The 27,069-nt window shown below is 37.4% G+C and overlaps 2 protein-coding genes across 3 annotated transcripts in view; one reads left to right on the top strand and one right to left on the bottom strand.

Moving 5' to 3' along the window:
- The window catches only part of LOC311259547 (apoptosis regulator BAX), a 29,793-nt gene extending 15,542 nt beyond the window's left edge, over window positions 1-14,251 (top strand). The window contains exon 6 of one of the 2 annotated variants that reach the window (XM_084356776.1): window positions 14,184-14,251. In XM_084356776.1, coding sequence (XP_084212902.1) covers window positions 14,184-14,207 — 24 coding nt within the window. In that variant the 3' untranslated portion in view covers window positions 14,208-14,251. Of the gene's footprint in view, window positions 1-959; window positions 3,403-14,183 lie in introns of those variants that run through there. The other variant, XM_084356775.1, reaches the window with a different exon arrangement.
- On the bottom strand, window positions 6,523-11,339 carry fgf19 (fibroblast growth factor 19; the record flags this gene model as incomplete). The annotated part of the gene is made up of 3 exons (XM_084348288.1): window positions 6,523-6,843; window positions 10,901-11,004; window positions 11,129-11,339. 3 exons carry the CDS (start codon window positions 11,337-11,339, stop codon window positions 6,523-6,525), a joined length of 636 nt encoding a protein of 211 aa, XP_084204414.1.
- Window positions 14,252-27,069: the final 12,818 nt, after the last annotated feature.

Genomic DNA, 27,069 nt, shown 5'->3' with positions numbered 1-27,069 from the left:
CAGATTTACAGCCAGTGGTCACTAACATGAATTATTATTACTGTGATACAATGATGTGCCTGTGATAATCGGATGTTGTCTGCACTGTTTCACCTGCTCTCTTTTCTTTCCTCCTCACAAACTGTCTTTGTAAAGTAATTGCTGATTCAATGAGCCATATCTACGACCCTTAACACATTACACTGTTGGGATGTTGATTTAAGAAACATATGTAGGAAATTGGATGTGCATGGATGCAAGCTAAACAATATTCACCTGTTTAAACAGCCTTGAAACATGACAGGTGGCACATTGCTGATGTCGGTAATACAAAAACAGATGAGAGAAAATTGCAACTCTTTTGTTCCTCCCTGGCAGTTTTGGCAGCACCTTTTTCAGTGCACTGTGCAGATTATGATACTGCCTTGCTATGCTTACTACATCGTCATAATGCAGCAATAGCAGGCACAAATGTCGGAGCCCCCTTGTGGCAATTCAAAATAAATCAGGAAGTCAATATAGGACTGTATCATCAAGCTAGGCTATTTGTAATAATCCTATTTATCCCAATCAGTGATACAATTACATACATAAATATATATTTTTTTATTGTTTATTTTATTATTGTGACGTTCTCGTATGTTTTTATGTTATGTCATATTGTATTGCACCGACTGAGATGCATCTGTGATTTCATTATAAGCTGAGCTTACAATGACAATAAAAGAATTCTATTCTTTTCTATTCTATTCTATTCAGTCATACATCCTCCCATCCCTAGTTTCAGTTATGTTTAATGTCGTATAAACTCTTTCAAATGTAACTGAAGCATGTACAACTAAGCAGCAGTTGCAACTATCAAATTCAGTGAAATATCAGATTTAGCTGTCCCCAGGCAAAGCAAGTTGAGTCTCCCTGCTTTATGGTCTTATGAATAGACTAGATCAAATCAAATAATTTTGCTGTCTTGATCCTTCTAGGAAGGGGTGATCCGTGGTTTTTCTCGGTGGAGGACAGTAGCCATAGTAGCATCAGTAGTGTTGGTGGCAACTATTGTTTACTACAGGAAGACACGCTGAGACATCAGACCTCACCATCATGGCTGCAGTCCCATCTCCTGGATGAACACAGCTTGTTAATGAAGACGGTTTCTGGACATTAATTACCACCACCCCTCAACCTTCATCTCTCTAGCCAGAGGAAGTCTGAACTGAGTGCTGAACTTGGAAGGGGAAAAACCTACTCTCTTCTCAGGTTTCCAAGAGCAAAAAAGTGCATGTACAGCTGCTGTCCACCATTTCCATCACCCTTCACGAGCAACTATTCAGTACCTTTCATGGAATTACAAGAGATGCTGCAACACACCCTCTTGCCGCTATATTGAAGATTCTGAGATCTTGTGCACGTACATTAACCAGGTCTCAGGTTCACATCAGTTCTGGGTGTGTCCAACTCAGCGATCCCCTTCACACTTGTATTAAGTCATACATAAAAATCTGTAACATGTGTCTGACATAGATTTTGTATTAAAACAAGTAACTAGAATGGCACTCAGCAGAGTGGACCAAGGACCAACTGTCCCCTTTAATTCAATTAGGCCAAATCCAATATCTGCATCAAATTGTACTCACTCATAGATACCAGCCACCGGAATATGTCTTTTAATTTCTCATCAAGATTCATGCATTATTCTCTGGGAATTTAACAAAATTATAAAAAAACAAAAAACACCCCATCTTGCAATGTTTTGTGGAAATCTGTTCAGGGTTTTTGTGTAATCCTGTGGACAAGTTTCTACATCACATTTGCGTATGTTGAATATTGGACCAGGACTCATAAGCCTGCCTCTTTCATTCTCAATCATATTTCAATGAACACAGAGAAAATGTACACTCTAAGCAATGAATGTGAAAAGAGCCAGGGGGACTTTAATTTTCTCCAGGTCTTGTGTCTGAGCAAATTTTGGGTTTGACCTTAAAGACCTGAAAAACAGTCTGATGACAAGTCAGACAATCAAAATTCAACAAATCACTGAGCCGAATGTACTGTAGATAGATAGCTTGTGCTGGAAATATTACAAATGTTGTATTTCGGCCAAGGGGCAGCCATGTTTATTCTTATTTGCCAGGGCTTTTTCTAGACACATGCGTGGCTTTAATGTGGATTTAAAATGTTAGGGTTCAGCTTTGTTTCTGAGAGATCATGTTTCCTTTCATATTTCGGTGGATGAGCCTCAGTAACTTTGGCTATAGCTGTGGCTAATGGCTGTGGCTAAATTCAGAATGTATAATTGTTACATTGGACCTTTTTCATAACAGACATTTTGACATTTCATAACACGAAAAGCAGCAGTTTTTTAATAACGTTGACTGGATACCATTTCACCTTGCCAGATCCAGTTACTTGCCTTGTGCACGCTGGCTCACTGGCATGGCTTACTGAGACGCTTACATAGAACATTATGTAACTAATTACCATTACTATTACAATTACATTATCCGTAACCGTATCCATCCTCGGATCAGGCAGGGGTTAAAGCTGGGACCACAAGATGTTGATTTTAGCCTGAATTGATATATGAGTTGACCAGAAGTTGCTATATTTATTCTCTTTTTGAAAACTATTTACAGAACAGCCTCATATCAGTGTTTTTGATCACAAGAGTAAGATAACTATTTACAGAGTGTTTTTAAAAATAAAAAACAATTTTATGAATAGACTTAAGCCAGCCACCCAATGAGGATTTTCCTTCACCATGATTACAGATATTGCCACATTTGTCCTGCTTCAAATCGTTCTGTGGTAGTCAAGGCTGTTAATCAGCTCCAACTCTGGTTGGCTGTGATGGTAACACAACACCTGGGTTGAAAAACATGATTTTCGCCCCTTTATAGGTATGATGCTATGAAGAGCTGTCAAGCAGTGCTCAAACATCATTCAGATGTCGCTGAGATTGAAAGAGACTGAAGTAAATATATTTAAAAAGTAACCCCTTAGTGGCTTCTGTGCCTCTAAGGGCACAGTCTGATACGGAATGTGATCTGCTGCTTGTGACTAATGACGAACATTACACAAAAAAAAAACAGAACAGAAAGACAAACTTCTCTCCTGGCAATCTGAGAGGTGTCAATCACCTATTTTTAGGGAGTTTATCCACATTTAAAAACCAGCAGATACACAGTGATTTTGTGTAAAAGTGGTATACCTTAACTGGACACTTGTTTCAGCCGAGTACACACGCAACTGTAAATATTACATTGTCACTTGCCACAACAGAATGGCTTAGATTCACCTGTGCTTATCCTGCTATGACAAGTCAAGATGACTGCTGTGACCTTGCCAACAAAACAAGGTATCAGAGTAATTAAATAATGAGTTGATGTATCACATTTGTTGTTAGCGTTCAGATGTCCTACAAGCATACCAAGTGACACAGATAAATATATAAATATATATATATATATATATATATATATATATATATATATATATATTACTGATAATTCAACTAATTTAATTTCCATTGTTTAACAATGTTATGTTTTCTATGCAGAAATGAATGGTTCTCAGGACACTGGGAATAAGTCCTCCACCACACTCTATAGATGTGATCATGTCTGTGTTTACAGAGAGTCTATTAGACATTAAACATTACATTTTAACTTTCATGTGTGGTTGGTATTACCATTGGCTGTCATGAGCTGTCATTGTACTTGAACTACAGTGGTTTGGGCTTGTCATTATGTCACTGGGTGTTATTACACTGACAAATGTTTCTGTATCAGTGTCATCTTGACCTCAACAAAAATGGTACAATTTGGACTTGTCAGTAAGGTGACATTAAACGTTATAAAGCAAGTTTGTGTATGACAATGGGAATAAGTACTAAGTTGATTTGAGGAGTTTTATTTGTTGCTAAATTAAGCTAACTGCTAATTGCTGCTTACTGTAGATAGCCGTCGGCAGCTAGTTAGCTTGGTTATCCGTGGAGCTAACATTCCTGTTTGCTGACTCAGTCTGACTCAACCACTGGACTGTGAACATGCTTTAATTGCACATTGGCTCAGTTATCTAGCTGAATCTTGCTTGTAGATTCCTGTTGACATTAACAACAGCAGTGGTTGTGTAATTCTCTGTAACAGCAGTGTTAAGAACCAACCTTATCTTGTCTTATCCTTGAGTGATTTTATGACCCAACGTAAAATCGATATATCATACACTATCATACACAAACGGAAAGATATCAATGGTGACAAAGTCAACAGAACAAACATTCAAACTTGTAACTGCTGATGTATGATGAGTACTAACCTGTTCAGTCACACTCCTTTTGTTGATACATGAAAGAGAAGGACTTTCTATACCATTTCTTTTCCACTGTGATTGTTAATATTTAAAAAAACAATCAGAAAATGCTTTATTGTGGCTGAAAAGTCTCTCTCTCTCTCTCTCTCTATATATATATATATATATATCTCAAATGTACCCACAACATGTAAACATGAGCTGACCCCTCACATTGAGATGGTTAATAGTGTCACATTGATCTGTACCTGGCTTGCTCACCCAACAACACAGTCTAGTTCTCTTCCTCCAGTTTAGTTGTTATGTGCAGTATTTCTACTTCATTTTCACACACATCCAATGAAATTTCTTTATGAACAGATGCTGGTAGATGACTGTTCTCTGCAGTTCGCTGGGAAAGCTGGTTTATAGATAAAGAAATTATTATTTTATTGAACATTTTTCTTACTGCAATGTATAAGGGTCAGGTGATTTAATTGATGGCTTATACGGGATCTGATCTTTCAGCAGACCTAGGTTCTTTTATCTAGTGCCACATGAGCTTTTGTCAAGTATTTTTGCTACCAAATTGATCTTGCACTTTTCAAAGGGATATCACACTATTTATATGCTGTTCTGTGGTGTTTTTTTAAATGTCATCTGTGATTATTTTATTGTTAGAAAAAATATTTGATTGGACTCAATTTCTGTTAATAAATGAAAAATGTTTATTACCACTCATCACTCATTGTGTGAATGTTCTGAGTCATCCAGGCCATGCGATATCTAGTCAGTCATAAGCAGCTGGACTTCAACTGAGAGTTTTTTTTTACCAACATGGCAGTCATGGTAATGCAGGTGTGATGTGAGGAACACAAACATGTCATTTATTGTTTGAGGAAAGTGGACTCAAGGGTGGAGGTAACGCACCAAAGGGGTATATTCTGCCTATTGGGCCTTTATTTAGATAAAATGTGACTTTATTAAGATGAAATCTGAAACTATTTAATATTACTGTTTAATAAAACTAAGTGTACATTATATCATCATTTTAAACAAAATATGCTAAATACAGTAGATAAAAACAGGCAGAATATATGATCTGGTGCATAACTTCCACTGGAGTGGACATATATTTTGAATCACAGGTAAAAAAAATTAGAGAAAAATAGGATGATTTAACAGTCAATTCAGAGGTCCTTGGTGCAGCTAGTCTTCACTTTGCCATTTTGAATTTATGATGTCATATCTCAAAATGGCAAAGATATACAAAGATAATCATTTGGAATTGTGGACAGGGTTGGGGATCCACCACCTGGTGATTGGGACAAATATCTGTCTACTGTAGTGGACACCATGCATTAAAAGGTTAACAAGCATTAATCACAAACAGTGACCCTGCTTGGAATGTTTTATAATAATGACTTTATTCCAAAATCTTATATCAAATTAATGCAAACAGTTGCTTTACATGTAACAGGAAGCATCAACACACACAGAATGCGGAGGTGCATTCAATAAAGATATTCACATTGGAACTGCTGGACATTCAAATAACCAAATAAATACAACAACTAAACTTCTGCAATATGACTTACTTTTGCCAGTTGTGGAAAGCCCTATTAGCCCTATTTTTGACTTACTATCCCATGCAGTTTATTTTACCAACATCCTGATCCTCATCTACAGGTAGCAGTCTTATTCTCTTCTTCTTTTCACTGAGGCATTATACCCTGAGATTCTTGTTGTGTTCAAGGGATAGCAGGGAAATATGCTTGTTCTGTATGCTTGTTCTGTTGTTGTCTGTTCTAAACAAAATGGCAGTATGATAAATATCATGCCATTTATTTCCTTTTACCAGTTTCTTAGGTATCTTAGGTGCTGATCATCATCATCTATAGTTACTGGTGCTGTCACTTTAAACAAACCAGAAAGTCAAACATCTTCCTCCTTGTGTAAAGAAGGCTCTTTTATGAGAGGAAAAGAAGTAGTCTTTCCGGGTGTTTTTTCAGTAAATGTAAAAGCTGTTACTGAAAACGACAGGATGGAACATTAAACCCAGTACAGGTGTCATTCTCCCCTCTGTATTTCACTGCAGAGGACAGTGCTGGACGAATCTCATAGACTGGGTGCAATCTGGCTAGAAATGCAGTCAGGCCCTGGTTTACAGCATGCAGGGAGGAGTGCTCGGTTTCAGTCCTCAGACAAAGCAGAGCACACCTGGACACATTCATTTACTGCTCTCCCAAAGCTTATGCCTCATCTCTTATGGAAGCTGGGACTGTGAATAATCTGAGAGAGCTTTCCAAAAGAGTCCATTGTGTCCACAGGTTCCTCTGTTTGGGCTCCGCTCTGTCCTGGCTGGTCAGGAATGTCCAGTCCAGGGTACAAGGCCTGATCTAGGGTGCTGATCCTGGGGAGGAATTGGGCCAGAGCTGGGAAGTCTCTGTCTCGACCCTGTAGCCTCTGTCTATGGTTTCCTAGACTAAGCAGGACTCCGTGTCTGTCAGAGACATAGATGTTGTACCCGTCCGGCAAGATCTGCTCTCTGAAGGTGCAGTCATCTCTTTCGTAGGTGTGCTGGAAAAGATGGGAGATTATTGCATTTAAAACTGTTTATGCTCTTTGAATACTGAGATTTTGTGATGATTTAACACTTAAGTGATTCCTGGCAGTGTGGAAAATACATTTTTGTTGCAACCAACCAGACAAAGAAGGAAAGTGCACTGAGGAACCAAAATAGATCCAGGTACACGTGTGACGTACTACTTCATTTGACTAATTATATGTTTGTTTGGGAATATATTGATTTTGTTTGCTAGGACTTTCCATACAGCTCCATTATCTGCACTTGTAAATGTGGTTCTACAGTATCATGTTTTATCAAATGTACTTATCTACTAGCAGCAGACGTTCCTCTTGCCCCAGTTGTTTTTTTTTTCTATTCTAGCCAAATTGCTAAAGTTAATATGTATTTAAATACTATAAACACATAAAATTGTTTTTCATTTACATATTATTCAACATACATATTAAATGCTGCATGGGGATTCATTACTCAAATACATACAGTATAATCTAAAATATAAATAAAATGCACTTGTAAAAAATGACCTAAAAATAATAACTCAGAAAAGGTTTAATCTTTTTTTTTATAGAATTAAAGGAAGGCTATGTAATAAAACAAGCAAGTGATAAAACATGATGACAAGGATGGTAAATATTTTGGACTTTGCAGAAAAGACGCGTCAACAGAGAAACAGCAATCTCTCTGCTAAGTTGTTGTTCTCAATGAGGCAATAGTAGCTGCTCTTTTTTAAAAATGTAAGGCAAAAAAAAGTGTTTACATTTACTTACAGTATGTGTTTTTTTTTTCTTTTTGGCCAAAAGCTGAACGACAGGGATGGCAGCTTCTTCTGTAACTGTCTTAAATGTACAGATGATAGTGTCTCATATCAATCTCAGGCCCATGAATTGAATTTTGGCTGACTTTATAATATCGGTAATGTAATGAAAGTGGTAGTTTAAACCCCTATTAAGTATGCTCAGGACTTGGGCTTTTGCTGGTACAGACCTCCTACTTGGTCTAGTAGGACATTTTATTTTTTGCAAAATACGGATTCATTCAAATTTGTATGTGCCATTTGTACCATATGAAAATTTCTATAATACAAACATGTTCACATTACATGTATATAAGTTGGCTATCTTATCAGAGGGTGAACAGAGTGGTGATGGCCTGACAGGTGGGCAAGGGAGCTTACAAGCGAGAAGCCACTGGTTGAGCCACTGTTCAACATTTGTAAGCATGAAACCACTGGATATTTTAAACAAGACATCAGAACATTTTCCAGCCGTGTCTGCGGAAACAAAACTAAATATTTTGGATGAAAAGTTGGGGAGATTTCCAGCCTGTTTTTAAAAGCAGGTAAGCTAAACCCTAAACCCTGTTTTTTGTGTCCAAACATAACCAGAGTGTAAACACAGCATTGTCACAACATAAAATAAAACAAGTGAAGCTAAAGAAATGTTAAGTTGCAACAGAAGGAAATGTTTTTCAACATGTCTGTGATTTCGTGGTTTGCAGATATGTACATTGCCAACATTTCTTCTGGCGATTGTTTTGCCACTCGCTTACTGTTGACCAGTGCTAGCAAACAGACATTGTTAGGTGAGTTTACTGAATTCACAACTCTAATCTACATGTGCTACAATGCTTAATTATGTTTGAGCATTTCCAGTCATCATGTAGTTGTCACTTTTGTTGTGGCCACAGCATCTGCTGTTCAGCAAAGGTTACATTGTTTTGTTTTAACATTAGGGCAAAGATGAGGTCAATTGCGATGTTTAAAAAAAAACAACCTTTTTTATGACGTTTCACTGACTAAACATTAATTGTGAAATATATTTAGTTTGTTTAATCAATAACTTCAATTTTATTTAATTATGTTTATTAACTACTGGTATACATAAAGGTTAGAAAGTAGTTCAGACAGCAACATGAATCCTAAATTTAGAATTGCAGCTTCCTTGTGAATTGCATGAATGCTGGTTTTACATTGAAGGCCCCTTTCATAAAAAAAAAATAAATACGCAAGTGGTGCTGCAAGTTCTTCGATGGCTGTTTACTTTGGCCAAAGAGAGCCAGCCAGAGGCCAAGGTTGTTGTTGCTGCTGCTGGGTCTTTTCATTCAGGTTTTTCACTTTGCAAACACATCCTACCCTGCACCACACCGGACAAAGGTTGATGAACCTCTGTCTGAATGAATGCCTGACTGGCATGCAGTGTTTTCTGAACATGAAAGCAGACTAACAACATATATGAAAAGCAGCAGGAGACCCTAGGTCAGCAGTGCCAACAGGAATCTTTCTGGATATCCTTAGAAATGTTCCTGAATAACATTGGTTGTATAATCCATTTTGGAGAAGCATTTTTTGTGGCATTGTCAAGTTTTGAAAAGGATCAATTCAAACTATTTCTTACAATGTAAAATAAGATTAATAATTAATGGTGAGATTCATTTTTTTTTTATCTTCGTATTCATATTGTATGAGAAGTCAAGGTGTAACATTTTCAGTGGTTTATCTATGTATGGAATTCAAAACACTACTTATAATATGCAATATCTGTAATACTAAAAAAAATTGCAGTTGAAATGGTAGTTAAAGTGGAAGTGCTGAAAGTTGAATTTGCAACTCAATCTACTGAATGAAGTAAAAAAAAAGTTGAGATATCAGTTGAACTAAAAGTGCTGAAAAGCACTAAAGATTCAGCTGAACTTGAAGACCTGGTAGGAGTTGAAGTGGCTGCTGAAGAGTGAGATATTAAAGCAGATGAACTGTCAAGTGTGGGAAACCTAGTGGAAAAACAAAAAGGGCATTTTGCTCTCTGTGCTACAGCCATGTTGAAACTAGGTTTTAAAACATCTCATATTCTTATATGGAGTGAACTGCATGACACACTATTGGGTTAGATTATATTCAAAGGGTGGATATGTAGTTATTTGTTTTTAGATGTTGATGTGATTTAAAACATAGACTGCACAAGAGGTGGATGTAATCTCAGTGGCATCACCCCGAGGTTTCTAAAAAGCTCAGTGTGGTGGCTCCAGCCCTTAGTGCAACAACAATGCCAAAGTTATAATCAGCCAACCCATTTAACCCATTTATTTGGCTCAACAAGCCCAGAAAATTAGTGAGGATGACTTGTGAGGTGATTTTCCAGCTCAGGAACAGCTAGCTAATTCAGAATGAACTCTGCAGTGTTGTCATTTCAAAGACTTTTCTGTCAAAAACAGTATATCTCCTTTATTTCTGTGGGTAACAGGAGCACAAGGCAGTTGCTGATCCAACTGGCTGGAAATATGTGATTGGCTGAAAGGTGAGGAGGCGGAAATCAGTGACAATTGTGTCATGACAGGTGACGTTTGTGAAATAAGGGTATAATAGTGAACAATGGCACTATGAAATTCATCTTATTTCAAAGGGAATGATAATCTAAAACTAAACTCCAATAAAATGGCAATAGGAATGACAAAGTCACATCAATCATAAGTTATTAATTCAGTCATTGAATTTCAAAGATATTAAATCATTTGATAAATAATTTGTATATCACGTTTATATCGACCATTTTGGTCTTCATGTATGTTTTATGTTTTAACAGCAATAAATAGTCATTTTTTTTCTTAAATGCTTTAATTTAACATGTGTGTTTAATCTTGGTTAAATAATGTTCTTAGTTTTAGTGAAGTTTTTATTTAAAAGATTCAATTGCATTAAATATGTTGGGATTTTCTTCAGTTGTAAAATGTTAAAAATGAGCTTAGAAGTCACAGTTAAATTCAAATTTGACTATATAATAAAAGTTTGTGCTGTGATTGTACACCTACTTATTAGATAATCTTACCAATGTGGATTAGCCTAATTAAATATCATTCTACATTATAAAGACAAAATTCTGTCATTTTACCTCACAATTCATTTACTGTAAGTAATGCCCTGACACATCAAATGTGAAAACATAAATCAATTAATTACTTTTGGCCAGATAATAACATTTGCCACTTATTGTCATGTCATTAATAGACAACAGAAGCAAAAAGTAATTGACAACAGGTTGTCTCTGAAATCCTTACCGATGAGTACAGTCTTCCGTCGGCTTCTATGCAGAGAAAGCGTGCGGTTGCTGCTCCTCTGATGACAACACAGCCTGGATCTACTGGACGGATCTCAAGCAGGCCTGCAGTTCAAATGATTGTCAGAATGGAAATCCCATCAAGCCATTTCCAGTCATCATGGTGATTTACTGACAAGAATCACCATTTGCAGGCTGTTGAGTCTGTGCTTTTAAATGCTTGACTTACTGTGCAGGGTTTGGTCCGCAGAGCCCAGGATCTGTCCATCTCCACTTATCAGCAGGTGCAGTCCCGGTCTAGCGGCGTACAGGTGCCTGAGCCGAACTACCTGTCCCCAGCCGTTGGTGATGTGGGGCCCCTGGTCTGATAGGGGCACACAAACAACTCCAACAGAAAAAAAAATATTGGCAAGAGATACAATGACCACGAAGAGTAGCATGATTCGTCAAATACGGTGTAAGCTCTCTGTTACTGCTCCCTCCAGTTGGCCATGTGAAGGTAGTCTCATCCTAACACAGCCTTTTCAATGTGTCCCTTATCAGCTGCTGATAACCCCCTTTCCAAAATCCAGTTCCCAGAAGCAAACCACAACACACCCCTGCACGACATCCAACTGAATCATAGCTCTCTGCTGGCCCCAGACGAGCACAGACTTGAGCCCCTGTCGTGTCTTTAAGCACCTCATTCAAAACTCTGGCAATTCATCCTGGTGTTAAATATTCACTCACACCCTCACTTTATAAATAAACTTATGACTTTTTCTAAGGAAATTGGCATTGTTACTTCGTTAGGGGTGGAGAAGTACTATGGACAAATACACAAATTTCAATTTTAGATTTGATTAGAATTACTGCTCATTAAATAGTTTGCATGCCGAATTTAGGCAAGGTCATTACCATGTATATAGTTGCTACTTCATGGATAAGCAAGGAAACATATGCCACACTTACTTTTTGAGAATGGGGATTGGCACAAACTCTCAACGCAGGACACAACTTGTACGGGGATATGGGGAGGCTACTTCTCCATGGAGTGAACATGTCTCCATCTGGCACGCCACTAGGCTACATACACACCACATAAGCTACAGCAAATATGCCTATTCCTCCATAGGTCAAGTATGAATCATTAAGACAAACCAAAGCATCAGCAGCAGCTATCAGCAATCCCCCTTATTACTATTATTATAGCCTAGTAATTAGTAGCAGTGGTTGTGAAGTAATGTGAAAAAAGCTTTTGGCCTACAGAGTCGCCTACAAATCAGAGGTAGACATATTTTTAATCATTTTCATTTTGATGCTACTTTGTTCTCTGCTACAGTTCAGAATGGAAGATTATATATTTTATATACAAAATGTGATGAGCACTATTATAGATCAGCATTGACTCGACCAACAACTATGGTAAAACAGCTACCTACACGTTAATGTACCTGTAGTGACAATCCAATATTATAATAATGTAGCCTCATTTTAAGAAAATGTAGCTAATTTCATACATTTTTCAAACATTTTCAATGTATGACAGGTAATGGATAGACATGTAATGCAATTTTAAGCTGTAGTTTGACTTCTTTAGTAGTATTAAATGAGATATTAGTAGGAGCAGCAGTAGTAAAGTGATAGTAGTAATGAACTTTCACTCGTGCCTATAGACTGTATGTATCTTATATTGACGATCATGTTGCAAAATAATGTTACATAAAGTGCTACCAAATGTACTCTGTCGGTATTTTTATTTGTGAATAGGGTAAAGTCTACAGATTGGTCTGAATCCAAGCTAAGCTGTGAGATTGGGTCACTCCACACTAAAATAACAGACTTCTTTCCGCTCTTATCACATTCTGGCCTGTGCTTCCGCTGCTCGGCCTTGCAATTACATACACGCAAGTTAAACTGTAAAGGAGAGCAAACATCACCATTCACCAAAATGCACCCTGAGGTCCAGACTTTAAAAGCTTCTCATTAGAATGGTTTTAGATTTGGAAATGGATGCCCTCTGAGGGCAGATGGTGTTACTGCCAATGTGTGTTATGGCACTTTGACAAGGGATTTTTTTTTTATCCCCCTTTTACCTCAAATATCTGCATAGCTTCTGTCACTAGATGGCAGCCTAGAATATGAATTATCTTTTCAAAGCCAGCTTTCATTTATTTTAACTCAAACAAAACACGCTATCCAAAAAACTTTACAGAACAAGCAATGACCAGATATACATTAAGCTGAAAAGACAAAAGGTGGCCAGCACACACCCACAGTCCATCTCCCACAGCATGGACACAGTTAAAAGGCAACGAATGCTGAAGACAGAGCAGGGAGATGATATAACGGAAGAAGAGAATAAAAAGTCAAATGAAGAAAAAAGAGGAGAAAGGCAGGGGGAGAGAGAAGAAGAGGACAGGAGACAGCCAGTGATGGTCAAGATGAGGGAAGAGGAAATAGAAAGAAAAGGAAAGGAAAATAATTATGTTTCGTCTATCTATCGATCTATTAACTACGTACCTACCTAAAATTTATTTTATCAATCTACTACCATGTACTTTAAAAGTACTCATCCGAGCGACACACAAACACAAGAGGGATCTGCCTGCACTAGTGATTTGAAACTTTGACACTCACAGCTGGATGTAAATACCGGTGTGTATCTATCGCAAGTTCTCTTGATCTTGTCTGGCGCGGCTTCCGTAGTGCAAACGCTGTGGGGGAGATTCGCCTGCACGCGGGAGTGTGCCTCCAGGCAAATATAGTATAGTGACTGTTTAGGCTAGAAAAATGTACTAAATGACGTTGTTTCGAGTAAACTCTGGATGTCGCCACTTCAGGACACTTGGATTGCAGGGGACGAGCAGTATGGAGGAATATTGTAAAGTTTTTGTGTAGCTTTATTGACCTTTTCGTCTCGGACACCATTGACACCTATTATATGGATTTTTCCTGCAGGACGGTACCCCCGCGGGTCTCCAGCTGCACTTTGAGGAATAAAAAACTACACCGGACGATAATGACTGAATTTCATTCTAGAGTGAACTATTCCTTTAAGTTCCTCCAGTAAAACTGCCTATTTACTTTTCCCAATTAATGCGCTATAGCATTGTCTAAAATGAGCTGCATTGGCATCAGCTGGATGCAGACACCTCGATGTTAAAAAAATACATTAAATTAAAATATTTCTTTTAGCGGTTACGGAGTAACATAACACATTACTAATAATATTTCAGGTTGCCAGTGGCGGTCCTAGCTTGCATGATGCCCTTGGCGAACCTCACCTTTCTTTTTTTTTGCAGGCGCTCATGCCTTCCCTCCACTAATGCAGCCCTGGGCGGCTGCCCATATTGCCCATATGAAGAACCACCCCTGCAGGTTGCATTACTGACTGAATTGAACCATTTATTGTTGTTTTTTCAAAAATGCATCCACATCACGCATGACCATATTAATAAAGGCTCTGTGTGTGTTCAATATAGCCGAGCCTAGAGGTTCTTTGTTCAGTCTCTGTGTGACTGAAATGAGCCTATCATGAAGCCTAATCCTCTGAGAGCACTTTCATTTTCATTCTTGAATCACATATGTTCATGCATTCCTTGTTCTGTGGACTAAAATAAAAAGGCATAGAAAAAGAGATCTTTGTCTTGTCATGTCATTATAGGCTACATTATAGAAGGTATAGGACTATTGTGTTTCATATGACTGAGCCTACAATTAAAAATATTTATTCCTATCTCATAATATATCAGACTGTCTGCCTGCTCATCACTGTGTCCAAGGACATTCCTTTATTTAACAAGGTCTATGCTATTTGATTGTTCTATGTAGGCTATTTTGTTGAAAGTAACTTAAAAGTAGTGTTATAAGTAATATATTACTCTACGCAGACAGTAATATTGTAACGTAATTACTTTAAAATGAAGGTAACTAGTAATATGTAATATATTGCAAACTTCCCAACACTGACCACAGGGTGGCGCATGTAACACACAAGCTGCAACAAGAAGCACACCCTACACTCAGGGATATAGTAAAGTGATTATAAAGTATGTAACCAAAGTGTCTGCAGGCTAAACTGTCCATAATGAATAATGAATAACTCATAAAAAGGTGAATAAGCATTAACTAGCAATCAATTAATAGCTAACTAATGTGTCATTTACTGAATGTTAATTAAGGAGTTAATGTATACATTATTTAATTGCTTATTAAAAGGTACAACAATAAAAAGGACACATGAATTAACATTAATTAATGGATTAAGGTGTTAATTCATATAGTAGTTAATAGTTCATTAACAGTAACAAAAATAACAAGGACACATACTTAATGGAACAGTCACCATTAGCTAAAAGTCAATTAATAGTTAACTACAGTGTCAAGTAATCATTTACTAATTGCATTCATGTCATTTAAAGTATTTATTCATACATTATTTAATAGTTCATTATTTGTAACAACAATAACAAGGACACATTAATTAACATTAATGACTGAGTATTCATAATAACTCACAGTCAATTAATAGTTAACTAATGTGTCAAGTTATGATTTACTGATGTGTTTTCGTTAATTAAAGTTAATTCATACGTGTTTTAATAGTTTATTTACAGTAACAACAATAAAAAGGTTACATAAATTAACATTAGGTAATGGAGTAATAATTTACTTACAGTAGTTATCTGACTTGTCAAGTCCTTATTAAAGCAACATCATGTAACCTTAAGATAACAGCGTCAGAATCATTTTAGTTGCACAGTGTCCTGTAGTAGGATGAATGGTGTCTCTGTCACAGCCACTCCGCCCCCTTACCACTTGTTTCCACATTATGTAATTTCAGTGAGAGGGTAGGATCACAGTGTTACATACATGTTTACCCAAAGATACAAGTTTTCAAGATATAACATTGTTATGATGTAATGAATGTTGTTTGTAGTTAGCACCAACATTACATCTGACAAATTGTTACAGACCTGGGATTTGTATTTACAACAGTGGTGTTGCCAAATTGCACAAAATGCCAATTTCTACATAATGTTCCTATAACTAATTACGTTAATGTTAATTAACATGTTAATTCATAAATTATTTGATTAGTGGAGTAATAAGATTTACTAACAGTTAATTTGAAGTTAACTAATGTTTCAAGTAATCATTTACTCATGGTGTCGATCTTAATCAAGGTGTTAATTCATACATTATATAATAGTTTATAAAGCCACTATTAACAGTTAATAAAACACAAATGTTAATTAATTAATACATTGCATTAGTAAATGCGGCAATAAGCATTAACTAGCAGTTAACTCATGTGTCTGTTAATTATGCAACATTAGTTTATAACGATTATATTTAAATTTGTCAACACAATAATACGCATTAAGCAATACCTAATTCATACATTAATAACCATTAACTTACTGTCAACAAATGTCTCATGTCAACATTTATTAAGGGTTTACATATTAATTAAGGTACTTACTAACATTACTAAAGGCATTCATTAACATGTACGTCATCAGATCAACAGCAACTGACCTAACATTACTTCACGGTAATTAACCATTAACGAATGCTCTTTTTTCACTGTATAGTTGAAGACGTTCATCCACAAAGTAACACTAAGGGCCGGATCTACTAAGATCCCAAATTGCTTGTACTAATCTGCGTGGGCAATCTAGAAATTTGCGTGTGGGGTTGAACCGCGGTTTGCAGGCGATTTACTAAGAGTGATTGCGTTAATGACAACAGGTGCAAACGTGTTGGAGACACGCCTATTTAAATGAGGGTGGGAGAAAATCTGTGAAAAAGTTAATGCTGTTGGAAAAAACAGGCGAACAGTGGAAGAAGTGAAAAGGAGATACCAAGACATCAGAAGAAGAACAAAAAATTGGCGTATAATAATATAAATATAATAATAATAGTAAACAAAGTATTGCGTGACTCCTTCTCGTAGCTGGCTCCAAATCCGCTCTGAGTTCCTCCAACAGCTCCAAAATGGCAAGGCTGGATAGGCGATATGTTCTAATGATAGTTTCCTCATTCATCCCAAAAATGTTCACACGAGGGTGTGAGGGCGTCTCCTTCCATTGTTTCGGCGTCTCCTTCTTGCAACAATAACCGCAGCCATGTGTGCGCAATTACACATACAAACCGTTTGCACCTCCCTTTGAGAAGTGTTAAATATAGACGCAGTTTTTTATGAGCAAAATTGCTTTCCGGTTTGATAAATCACTTTGCGTGTGCTAAATTAATATATTTACATTTTCTCCACCCACAACACGCACAATTGCGTGTAAACGCCCCATGTTGCATATTCATTGCTGCAAACGTACTAAGTGAATGCAGACGCGCTATTTTGCACCTTTGACAGACGCAACCCTTTTTGCGCACTGTTAGTAAATCAGTTTGTACATTCTTTTGCGTGTGCAAGGAGTTTGCACACGTTTTAATACACGCAATCCTTTAGTAGATCCGGCCCTAAATGCATTAGAGTGCTGAGTTAGCATCACTTAACTAAAATTAACCATTTGTTAATGTTCTTTTGAACCTTTGTGATAACAAGTATCCATAAGTAATACTGGAAATGGAAAATCACTTTTTATTTTTAATTTCAAATTGAATTGATGAATGTAAATACAATAATTGCATTTACTTTAAACATGTAGCTTAAAGTTTTCATATTTTTAAATTTGGATTGAATAATGAAATGTTTAATATATGACGTGATTGCTGGTTGACAAGGTTCACCAAAAAATATTGCTAAGTGGTTAATTTTGGTGAAGAAATGCTTTATGAAGATTGACTTAAGGGATACAACTTTTCAACTTTATGGTATCTATCACTAAGACACATTCTGTTGCACGCTTGGACACAAATGAGACAAAAAAGCCAAGCACAGCAGCATAATGTAGCTACATAGCTTACTGCAGGCTAGATCTACTGCATGAAACATTAACATTATTACTATAAACATTACGTGTTTTTACAGAGGGATGGTTACTTCTTGGAAATGAATATGGCTGGCAGAGTAACCCTTCAGATATTACTCTGGTTAGTGAGTATGGTGTAGACCCAAAGCACGTATAGGGAAATAACTTGCAATATTAAAGCAGCAAAGGGAATGGCAAAAACTGAGAGCATCAATTTAAAAACAGTAATAATAAGCCATAAGTAAAAACAGGAAGTAAGAACAATATAAACAGTATAAATAGGAAACAAAAACTCCAAAGTATTACTCCAAAATATTTACACAATTGCACATTGACGAATATATTTACAGCATTGCACATTTGATCCTGAAATTGCCCATCGGCATATTGAGCGGCATATTGAGCATGCTAGCTGTCAGTTGGATATGTATTCGGGTCTACTGGGAACAGTGTTGGTTGTACAGTCTCACAGCAGTGAATTCATTATAAATGTAGCTGATGATCAATTATGGTGAAGTGATGCTTATGCTTATACCTCGGAAACCCTCATATACATATATTAATTTGCACTGAACTCCTCGGCTGGTGCAGTCCCTCCTGACCAGCAGCTGCTGCACAGGCTAGATGTCTGAAAGGCGAACATTCCCTCAACACGCAGCGGTGACAAACGTTGGCTTGCTGAAACCAAGTCGTTAAAGCTGGGTTTGTATGGAGCTGCAGCCCTCCCTACAGACACTCTGCCTGTCAGCGCCCTCTAGCCGAGAGACATAGCTGTGAGCTGAAGGAGTCTGTGTCTTTAAAGGGGAAAGTACAGCTCGCAATCCGCACACATGTATAAATGCCCACAACAAGGTAGGTCATTTGCGTAGGTTACGGCGTTGGCTCTGCGTAGAGCCTGCGTGCAACCATAAATCAGCCTTTATTATAACACTAGAAGCCAAGCTTAGTGGATAACTCAAAAAGGATTTATTAACCATTGTCAGGAAAGATCATAAAAATATTCAAACCCACTGCGTGAAATGCCCAGATGGAACTGTTGACAGGAGCACCGTTTATGAAGCAAGGAATTTCTGAATCCATCAGAGAACTTCGAGCTTGAAATATCAACTCCTTTAAAGCTCTGGTCTAGGATCTGAGAAAGATTTGAAGAAAAGCATCCCCCCCACACACACACCCCTCCTTAATCCCTCCCCTCCGAGCTCGTATCGCTCTCCCCTCGGAGCCTCCCGCGACACACCCCCTCCCGCAACAAGCACCAAGAGCAAGAAGCCGGCAGAAACCAAATTTGTAGGTCATTACAATGTCCACAGCTAAGCTCCACAGCCAAGCTAGCGTAACAGCAGCTACGTAATAAGTTACAACAGCTAAGTTAGCCACTTCTAAAAGTTATTGAGGGCCAAGAGACTAACAGATGCTGCCGTCAGCTTTCATCACAACGATCCCTTACACATTGTGGCTGAAAAATAAACCTTCATGAGCCTCGGACCAGCTGTGTGTGTCCCAGCTGTTGTCTGAGTAGCACCAGACCACGACACAAACGTGCCCGTAAACCGTAATCTCTTGTTTATGACAGATAAGACACACAAATACACACATCGTAACGCCTATATGATAATCCATCATATTGATTTAGCAAAGGCTTTGTTGCAAACAAACGGACAAGACCAGGAAGAGGGTTAGCAAAACAGCTGAGTAGTGACCGGGTGAGAGGTTGTTATGGAGAAATAAATCTGGACAAATAAAATAAAAATCCAGAAATAAATCCGAAACCCCTCCGCTTCGAGTTGGGGTTTCATTCATCCATTCATTCATCTTACTTGCTGCTTCATTTAGCTGCCACGAGCAAATAAATAGGCTGATTTGGTGTTAACATGATAGCAATGTTAGCTTGTTGTTAGCTTACAATGCTAGCACAGAGGCTAACGTCTCCGTCGAACAAGTAAACAAGTGTTGACAACACTGCAGAGACAGAAATTGTCTCGACACCGTATAATAACACAGAAACAAACTAACGGCAGCTTTCACAGTCATAAGCAGCATCGGCATGAAAGTTATCTGTGTCACAACATCCACAATAAGGACGAGAGATCAACAGAAACTCTGCTGTATCAGCATCGGGTCCATATCTTCACAGACCTTTCGCCACCGTTCAAATGATGACCCGATGTTTATTCGGGTTTGAGCCCTCTTTATTTCACATCTCCGCTTTGTGTCTTTTCAGTGACAGACTTTCTTTCTTTGACTCTTTGTCAGTGGGGCGAGCAGAGGCAGCTGAACTGCTCAGGGCAAAACAAACCTCTTGTCCGCTTGTAGTTTCAAATCCTTTTACTCTTCACATTGTGTAGGTGGTACTATTGGACCATAACCACCATCTAAATGATGTTAATAATAATGACAAATCTTTCAAATCGTAGACCATAGCTTTAAGGAAGTTATTCACTGATTCACTCATCTACCAAAATCCGTTTGCATTGAAATATACTTTAAATGCTTACAGAAAAACATTGGTATGTGCGATTAATGTAGATTTATTAATCACAAAGCTTGTGATTAATTAGATACATTTTTGCTAATAATCGCTTGACAGCCCTAATATTGATAATGTGTCCTAGCTATTGTTGTTAGGGTTAATAAAATGTAACTACTATATGAATTAACACCTTAATTAACATGAACACCACTAATCACTAATTAAAAAGTTAATCGGTTACTCTAAATTGTCCGTAGGTGTGAATGTGAGTGTGAATGGTTGTTTGTCCCTATATGTCAGCCCTGTGATGACATGGCAACTTATCCAGGGTGTACCCCGCCGCCCGCCCAATGTCAGCTGGGATCGACCGTGACCCTGAAAATGATAAGCGGTTACAGACAATGGATGGATGGACCACCAGTAAATGATTACTTGACTGATCAGTTAATTGATGGTTATTAATACATTAATAATGCAAATGAATGTGTGCTTGTTAATGTTGTTACTGTTAATACAATCAGTCAAATAATGTATTAATTAACACCTTAATTTACATGAACTTCAATATTAAATCATTACTTGACACATTAGTTAACTATTAATTGACCGCTTGTTAATGCTTGTCACTCCATTATTGATCTGTCCTTGCTGTTATTGTTATTATCAATAAACTACTAAATAATGTATAGATTAACACCTTAATGAACATAAAAACCATTAGTAAATTATTACTTGACACACTAGTTAACTTTTAATTGACTGTTAGTTCATTATTACTACATAACTAATGTTAATTAATGTCCCCTTATTGTAAAATACCAAGCAACTTTAAAGAAAACTGTACTGGAACAAAGCCACCATGACCATAACGATGTGGCCCATAAACATTTTTATTTTAAGCTGCCTATACATTAGGATGTAATATGTTGTGATTCATTAGTATGGTCAGTGTCATCCATTCAAAATAATGTCTGAGCAGATTCTAGTTTGTAGGTATCTACTTTCCTCCAACAGAGGGCAGCAGTCAAGCTGCATGAGTTGCATGCAACGGCTAGCTAACCATGCAAGCAACTGCAAACTGAAGATGTGTACTTACGCTTTGATAGAATTTGATTTAAAAAATCTAAATAATAATAATATGTATATAAATTGACAAAAAAAATATTTGTGGCTTTTACATTAGGGTTGATTTAAGAAGTTTATGTGGAGTTTCTTTTTTTTTTTTTAAAAGTGCTGTATCGTAGGCGACGATGTTTTTCAGTTTCTTGAATCCAAGAGGCTTCTTCAGTTCTAACTGACTGGAGGGGAGTTTGCAGGCTTTTATAAAAGGTGAAATCCCTTTAAAAAACTGAAACAGGTCCAGTTGCCTACATTACAGCACTTAGAAGTTTACTACATTCATTTTGACTTCTGTGAATCTTGTAATATAAAAAAAAATTGTAATAATAATTTAGTTGAATCTAATATAAATAAAGAAGTTTTATTTATTACCAGTTAATTAGACTTAGATTTCTATTTTTTCCGACCACTTCAGAACTTATAAACACAAGTTATTCTAACTTGAAGTCTTTTTGACTTGAAATGATGAGTTGGATGATCAGAGGTCAATTAACTTATTAAAGAAACATAATCGGCATATTAGCATACTTCCCAGCATGCATCGTTTGAGAGTTATAACTCCCCTGAGACCCCACTTTTTGTCATATTTTGAAGAAAACATATGTGATGGAAACCTGCTGTGTGTCTTTCATAGGCTACATTTTGAGATAAGTCATGGCTGTTTCATTTACATTACTGAAAACACTGCTGACCATGATAAAGGTTGGAATTTAATTCAGTCTTTACTACCTCACACTTGTAAAATTTTAACTGAGAGTGGAAGCAACCAATATGGAGCAGCTAAAGTCAGGACCACTGACAAGTCTTGCTCAGACCCATGACAAGATCATCTCCAAAGGCCCCCCAGCAGACTACTATAAGAGTTTGATGGCTCTTCATGACCCAGGGTTTGGGACAACTGACCTGGTGGTCCTCCACTGTCTGTGGCTTTTAACATCTACAGTGACATGGTTGACACAACAAAGTTACGTTAACTTGTTATTTTAGGTAGGTTGAACTGTAGATTAGGTACTGTATTTTGAGCTTTGGAATTCCAGCTGAAAGAAAATCATAAATTGTTTTAACTTAAATGGAGAATTCTATAGGAACTGTATTGTTCAGTTATGTAACTAAAGAATTTAAGTACAACTAAATTAAAATCAAGTTTATCTGACTAGCAAAGTTGATTTGTTTTGAATCATTACAAAATTACCTCAACTTGTCTTCTCAAATTTAATAATTTATTAATTCAACTTAATTTTTTATGGCAGCTCAGCTCAGCTTTTTTAAAGTTAAAACAAATAGGTTGTTTTTACAGTGTTGATTTGTGTTTCATATTTGTTTTGTGAGTCATGGTATTTCTCTGCTCTTCTCAGTTTCTCTTTATTCATTTTACTGTAAATGGACATACTATATTTGGTCAGGGATTCAAGAGTGGTGTGGCTCTGCTGTTTTTCAGTTAAACAGCCAAAACTTTAACACAACACCAAATTACATAGTTTAAATACTGATAGTAAAACAATATTTTTAATACCTTAAGTGACTTTATTTATTTATTTGACAGGCACAGTGCACAGCTTCTTAGCTGTTCCATAGTTATCAATAAGTTAATTTACATCTGCAGTCCCTGGGCAGGAGACAGAGTCAATGTCTTTGCAAAAATGTTTTATACAAATCAATTTCATTCAACTAACAAAACCAAAAATCTTAAATGTTGATGTTGTATACACAAAAAGTAGTCATACAGGAACTTTGCCTAAATAAAATAAAGTGTAAAATTGGCAAAATGTTGATTTAAATCAGGAGCCGTCTGATTAAAGAATAAGCAAGCAAGACATTTAGCTTTCAGAGCTGAACTGTTTACAGTGCTCCTGACGCATTTTGTTAGGTACCAAAAAGGTATTGAGGTTGCTTACCTGACCCTATCCACACCATATTATTAGTTTGAATGATGGAGTCGATGGGATGTTAGTCAACTGCAGCTTCAGAGTCTCACTAATAAGCTGTGACCATGTGACCCATAAACACAACAGGGGTCCACATCATTTCCTAAAGTCACACACATGCACTACAAGCAAGTACACAGGAAATACAAGTGGGAAATTAGTGGAGGGGGGAGGGGGGTAAAGGATGTAGGGAGTCATTAGAAGGACCTTCACTCAGCTGAACATCTGGAGTCTCTCAGACACATGATAACTACCCGTTTCCCACAGAGACACACACAATAGTGTTTTCTCATATGGCTAGGAGCATTATCATCAAATCAAGTGTTGTTTACAGTCTGATGAGTTTTGGTTTAATTTGAACTGATTTAAGTTTGTGTTACTGTAACTGTTACTTCCAAAGTTTTTTCAATTGCTGGCAGTAAAACAGAATTCTGTTAAGTGGACCAAATGGCGAATAATTTTGTATTGCTTCACACAAAATGCATTCACTGACCGCAATTTCGAAAATATGGATTCTGGAAAAACAAGAAAAGAAACGATGTTTGCAGCTCATTTTTCAAAGTTTTCAAAACTGTTTAGACACATTCAAAACAGAATTATAGCAAATTGAGTGCAAATGGAATGAGAATCATTCCAAACACATTCCAAAACATTAATAATTTACACTTACTACACTTATCAACAAGTTATTTCATGAAATTTCTTAGATTTTTGGCAAACAGCACTCAACTTGTCAAAGGTTGAGTGACACAACAGCTTAAGTTGTGCTCTCCTGAGCTGCGTGAAAGATGTCACAATTTGTAAGAGTAAAAAATGCACCTTTCTTTCTATGAACTAGTAGTTTGGGATAGCAAGCATTGTGATGAAGCAGTGGGAAAATGCTGTACATTTTCAAACAGATGTTATATTAAAAAAATGGGTTGTGAATTTACTTAAATACACTTAAACATCAAACACAAGTGTGTGTGTGTGTGTGTGTGTGTTGTGTTTGTTATATGTGTATATGTAGCAGGAGGTGCAGAGGTACTCAGACGCCATAGGTGGCTGATAAATCAATTCTCTCTGTTGGCACAGACATTGTTGATAACCTTCTCCCATCACTTGCTGCTCAGCTTAAAAGGCTCAGGTGATAATGGAGAGAGGATGCAGGAGGCTGGGTTCTATCTTTAGTCTGGTTTACAGCCTTTAACCAGGATGGCCTAGGATTTGGCGAGCAGAAAGCTGTCATTCTTTCAGCTGAATGGAGGGACAGAAATATACATGTTGAGAAGCTATGTGAACGCCTGTCCTGCTCTAGGCAAGGCCACAGTGCAGCAGATACACAATCAAAGTCTAAGCAGCTAGATAGAATCGAAGAACACTATTTTAGTTGTTGTTTTTCTTGATTAGGAAATAATTAGTCAGTGATCATGGATAACACATTTTAGTTTTTGTGATCACAAGTTAATTATTTTGGATATCAGCATAACCCAAACTGCATTCTCATGGTTTTCATTCGATGAAAGCGTGCTGATTACTTTATTCCTGATACGATCTCTTAAAACCCAGTTTACCCCTTAACTTCCCTGAAAGTAGATTTAAAGACATAGATCAGCAATTTAATATTGCACATACAGTAGTAGCCGTTAAAAATGTCCCCTTCCAGCTGAAAGCCAGCCGAATGGCCTATGTTTTCCAGCCAACTTCCCTCCAAATCCCCTGCAAATCCCCTTCAAATCCCAGCCGCTGGAGTTGCCCCCCTCTTTCTCATGGGAGTGTCAATGTTTTACTGTAACCCCTCCCATTCATTGAAATACAGGGTTTGACCAGGAGATGGCGCTTCTCTCACAAAATTCTCATCGCCCACAGTCATTCTGATGTTATCTGAATTTCCACTGACCGCCAGAGGCGGCACTTAAAGCACCTCTGGTGGTCAGTCAAAATTCATTAAACCGCAATTACATACATAATCATCATTTGATTTGAGCCATGAACTTATAACAGGCCTATGCGATGGCCAATGTTTTATTCGGAAATGAATGCTAGTAATACCTCCTGTCAAATAGCCTATTTGATCACAATGTAATCATTTTAAATCTCCATTTAAAGAGGAAAAATTTCAGGTGATGAAAAGAATTTTGGAAGATGTTTGCAGCTGTGCAGGTATTCAGTGCATGCCTTATGACTTAGGCCAGGGAATTAGCATTATCAGTTAGGGATGTTGCTGATGCTCATGTGTTTATCTACTAAACTGGATTTTATGTGTGTTAGGATGTGTGATGTGTGGTGTGCTGTACTACAAGTTGAAAGTACTGTAACTAGTAAGCAAGCTGAGTTAGCATTATAATTGCTCAACCTTTTGTTTGCACTGAGTGGGCATTTAGTCTCCCATTGTCACACAAATCAGAGAGCCGAAGTGCAGCTGGCGGGGGAGGTTATTGGAAGGCTGTGGGCCTGAACTTCTACTGAGCTAGGCTATCTCCTGTTACCATTTCATCAGCAGCCACAGTGTTGGGCAAATTACTCTGGAAAAGTGATTATAACCCTGTAAGACCCCCGTTGCAAAATTAATAAGTCAAACAATTTCCCAATTTTAAAATGCTGTTAGCTATACAAATGCAAAAAGTTGCAGGGGGAGTTTTACCCCAGGTGACATTTTTTTAAAAGGTATTAACTTCATTAGAAAATCTATGGTATAACTAGATCAGGCTCAGAATGGCCTAATTATAGACTCTTAAATTTAAGCTTGAATTGATGTATTTAATGAAAGTATGCTAGATTAGATACTGTGTATGTCATTAGCAATGACCAATGTTATGTAAAAAAGATACACAAACAATTTCTGAGAGCGAGATTAGTGGAAACTCCTGGGGAAATAAAGACTTACAAACATGGACCAAAACGCCTCCATAATACGCACAAAAATCAAAAAGAAATTATAGCTGCTGCGCAGCGATGGGTCGGGTCCAGGCTATTTTTTGTAAATTTAGAGCAACAAACAGGAGAATAGGAAGACAAGACAGTTGACATCAATGTTAAGTTTGGACCATTTGAGGCTTGAACCCACTCCTGGAACCAAAGACTGTCATCTATCACTCTGAGCTAATTGGCAAGTGGCAATACAACAGTGGCTTCGCAAATTGATTAAGCCATTCACTGTTGTGCAGGCAGATTTGAAACCACTGTGAAAAATTCAGTTATCAAGACAAAAATCTGAAAATACACATATTGCAGCATGGAGATGTTGGTAATTTTAAAAATGATGGATTTGCTCCATAAGTGAATAACTGGTGTTTAGCTATGTCATTATTGCATTGACTCCAGTTGTTCCCATGAGAGCAGAATTCAAAATGTTCTCAAAAATTCAGTTTTTGAGATAAAATTCTGATATTCTCTCGGTACAAGGACAACAAAGAAATGAAAATAGTTTATTCTTGGCCACATCAAAGTGAAATACTTATTGTCCATCTGATTATCGACCCCTGGTTTAGACTACTGAGAGCAGAGCATTAAAATCACTGCTCCTCCCCGTGGACAAAAGAGGCATTGCAGCTGGTTTTCACTCAGGCTGCTTAGGGGCGGAGCCTCACTGATGACGTCATCGCGGGGGATTACATTACCCTCATGGACCTGTAGGCTACCAGCCAAGGAGCAGTCAAGGACCAGCCAAGGACCAGCCAAGGGCCAGCCAAGGTCCCATCATGGAAACAGGGGACATTTTGAGTGGCTACTACTGTATGTAAAGACCAACGGTGCGGTC

Source organism: Pagrus pagrus (assembly GCF_965226575.1).
Source record: "Pagrus pagrus genome assembly, chromosome: 1".
Classification (NCBI taxonomy): Eukaryota; Metazoa; Chordata; class Actinopteri; order Spariformes; family Sparidae; genus Pagrus; species Pagrus pagrus.
Note: the sequence above shows the minus strand (reverse complement) of the source record. Positions and strands in the feature narration are given on the sequence as shown.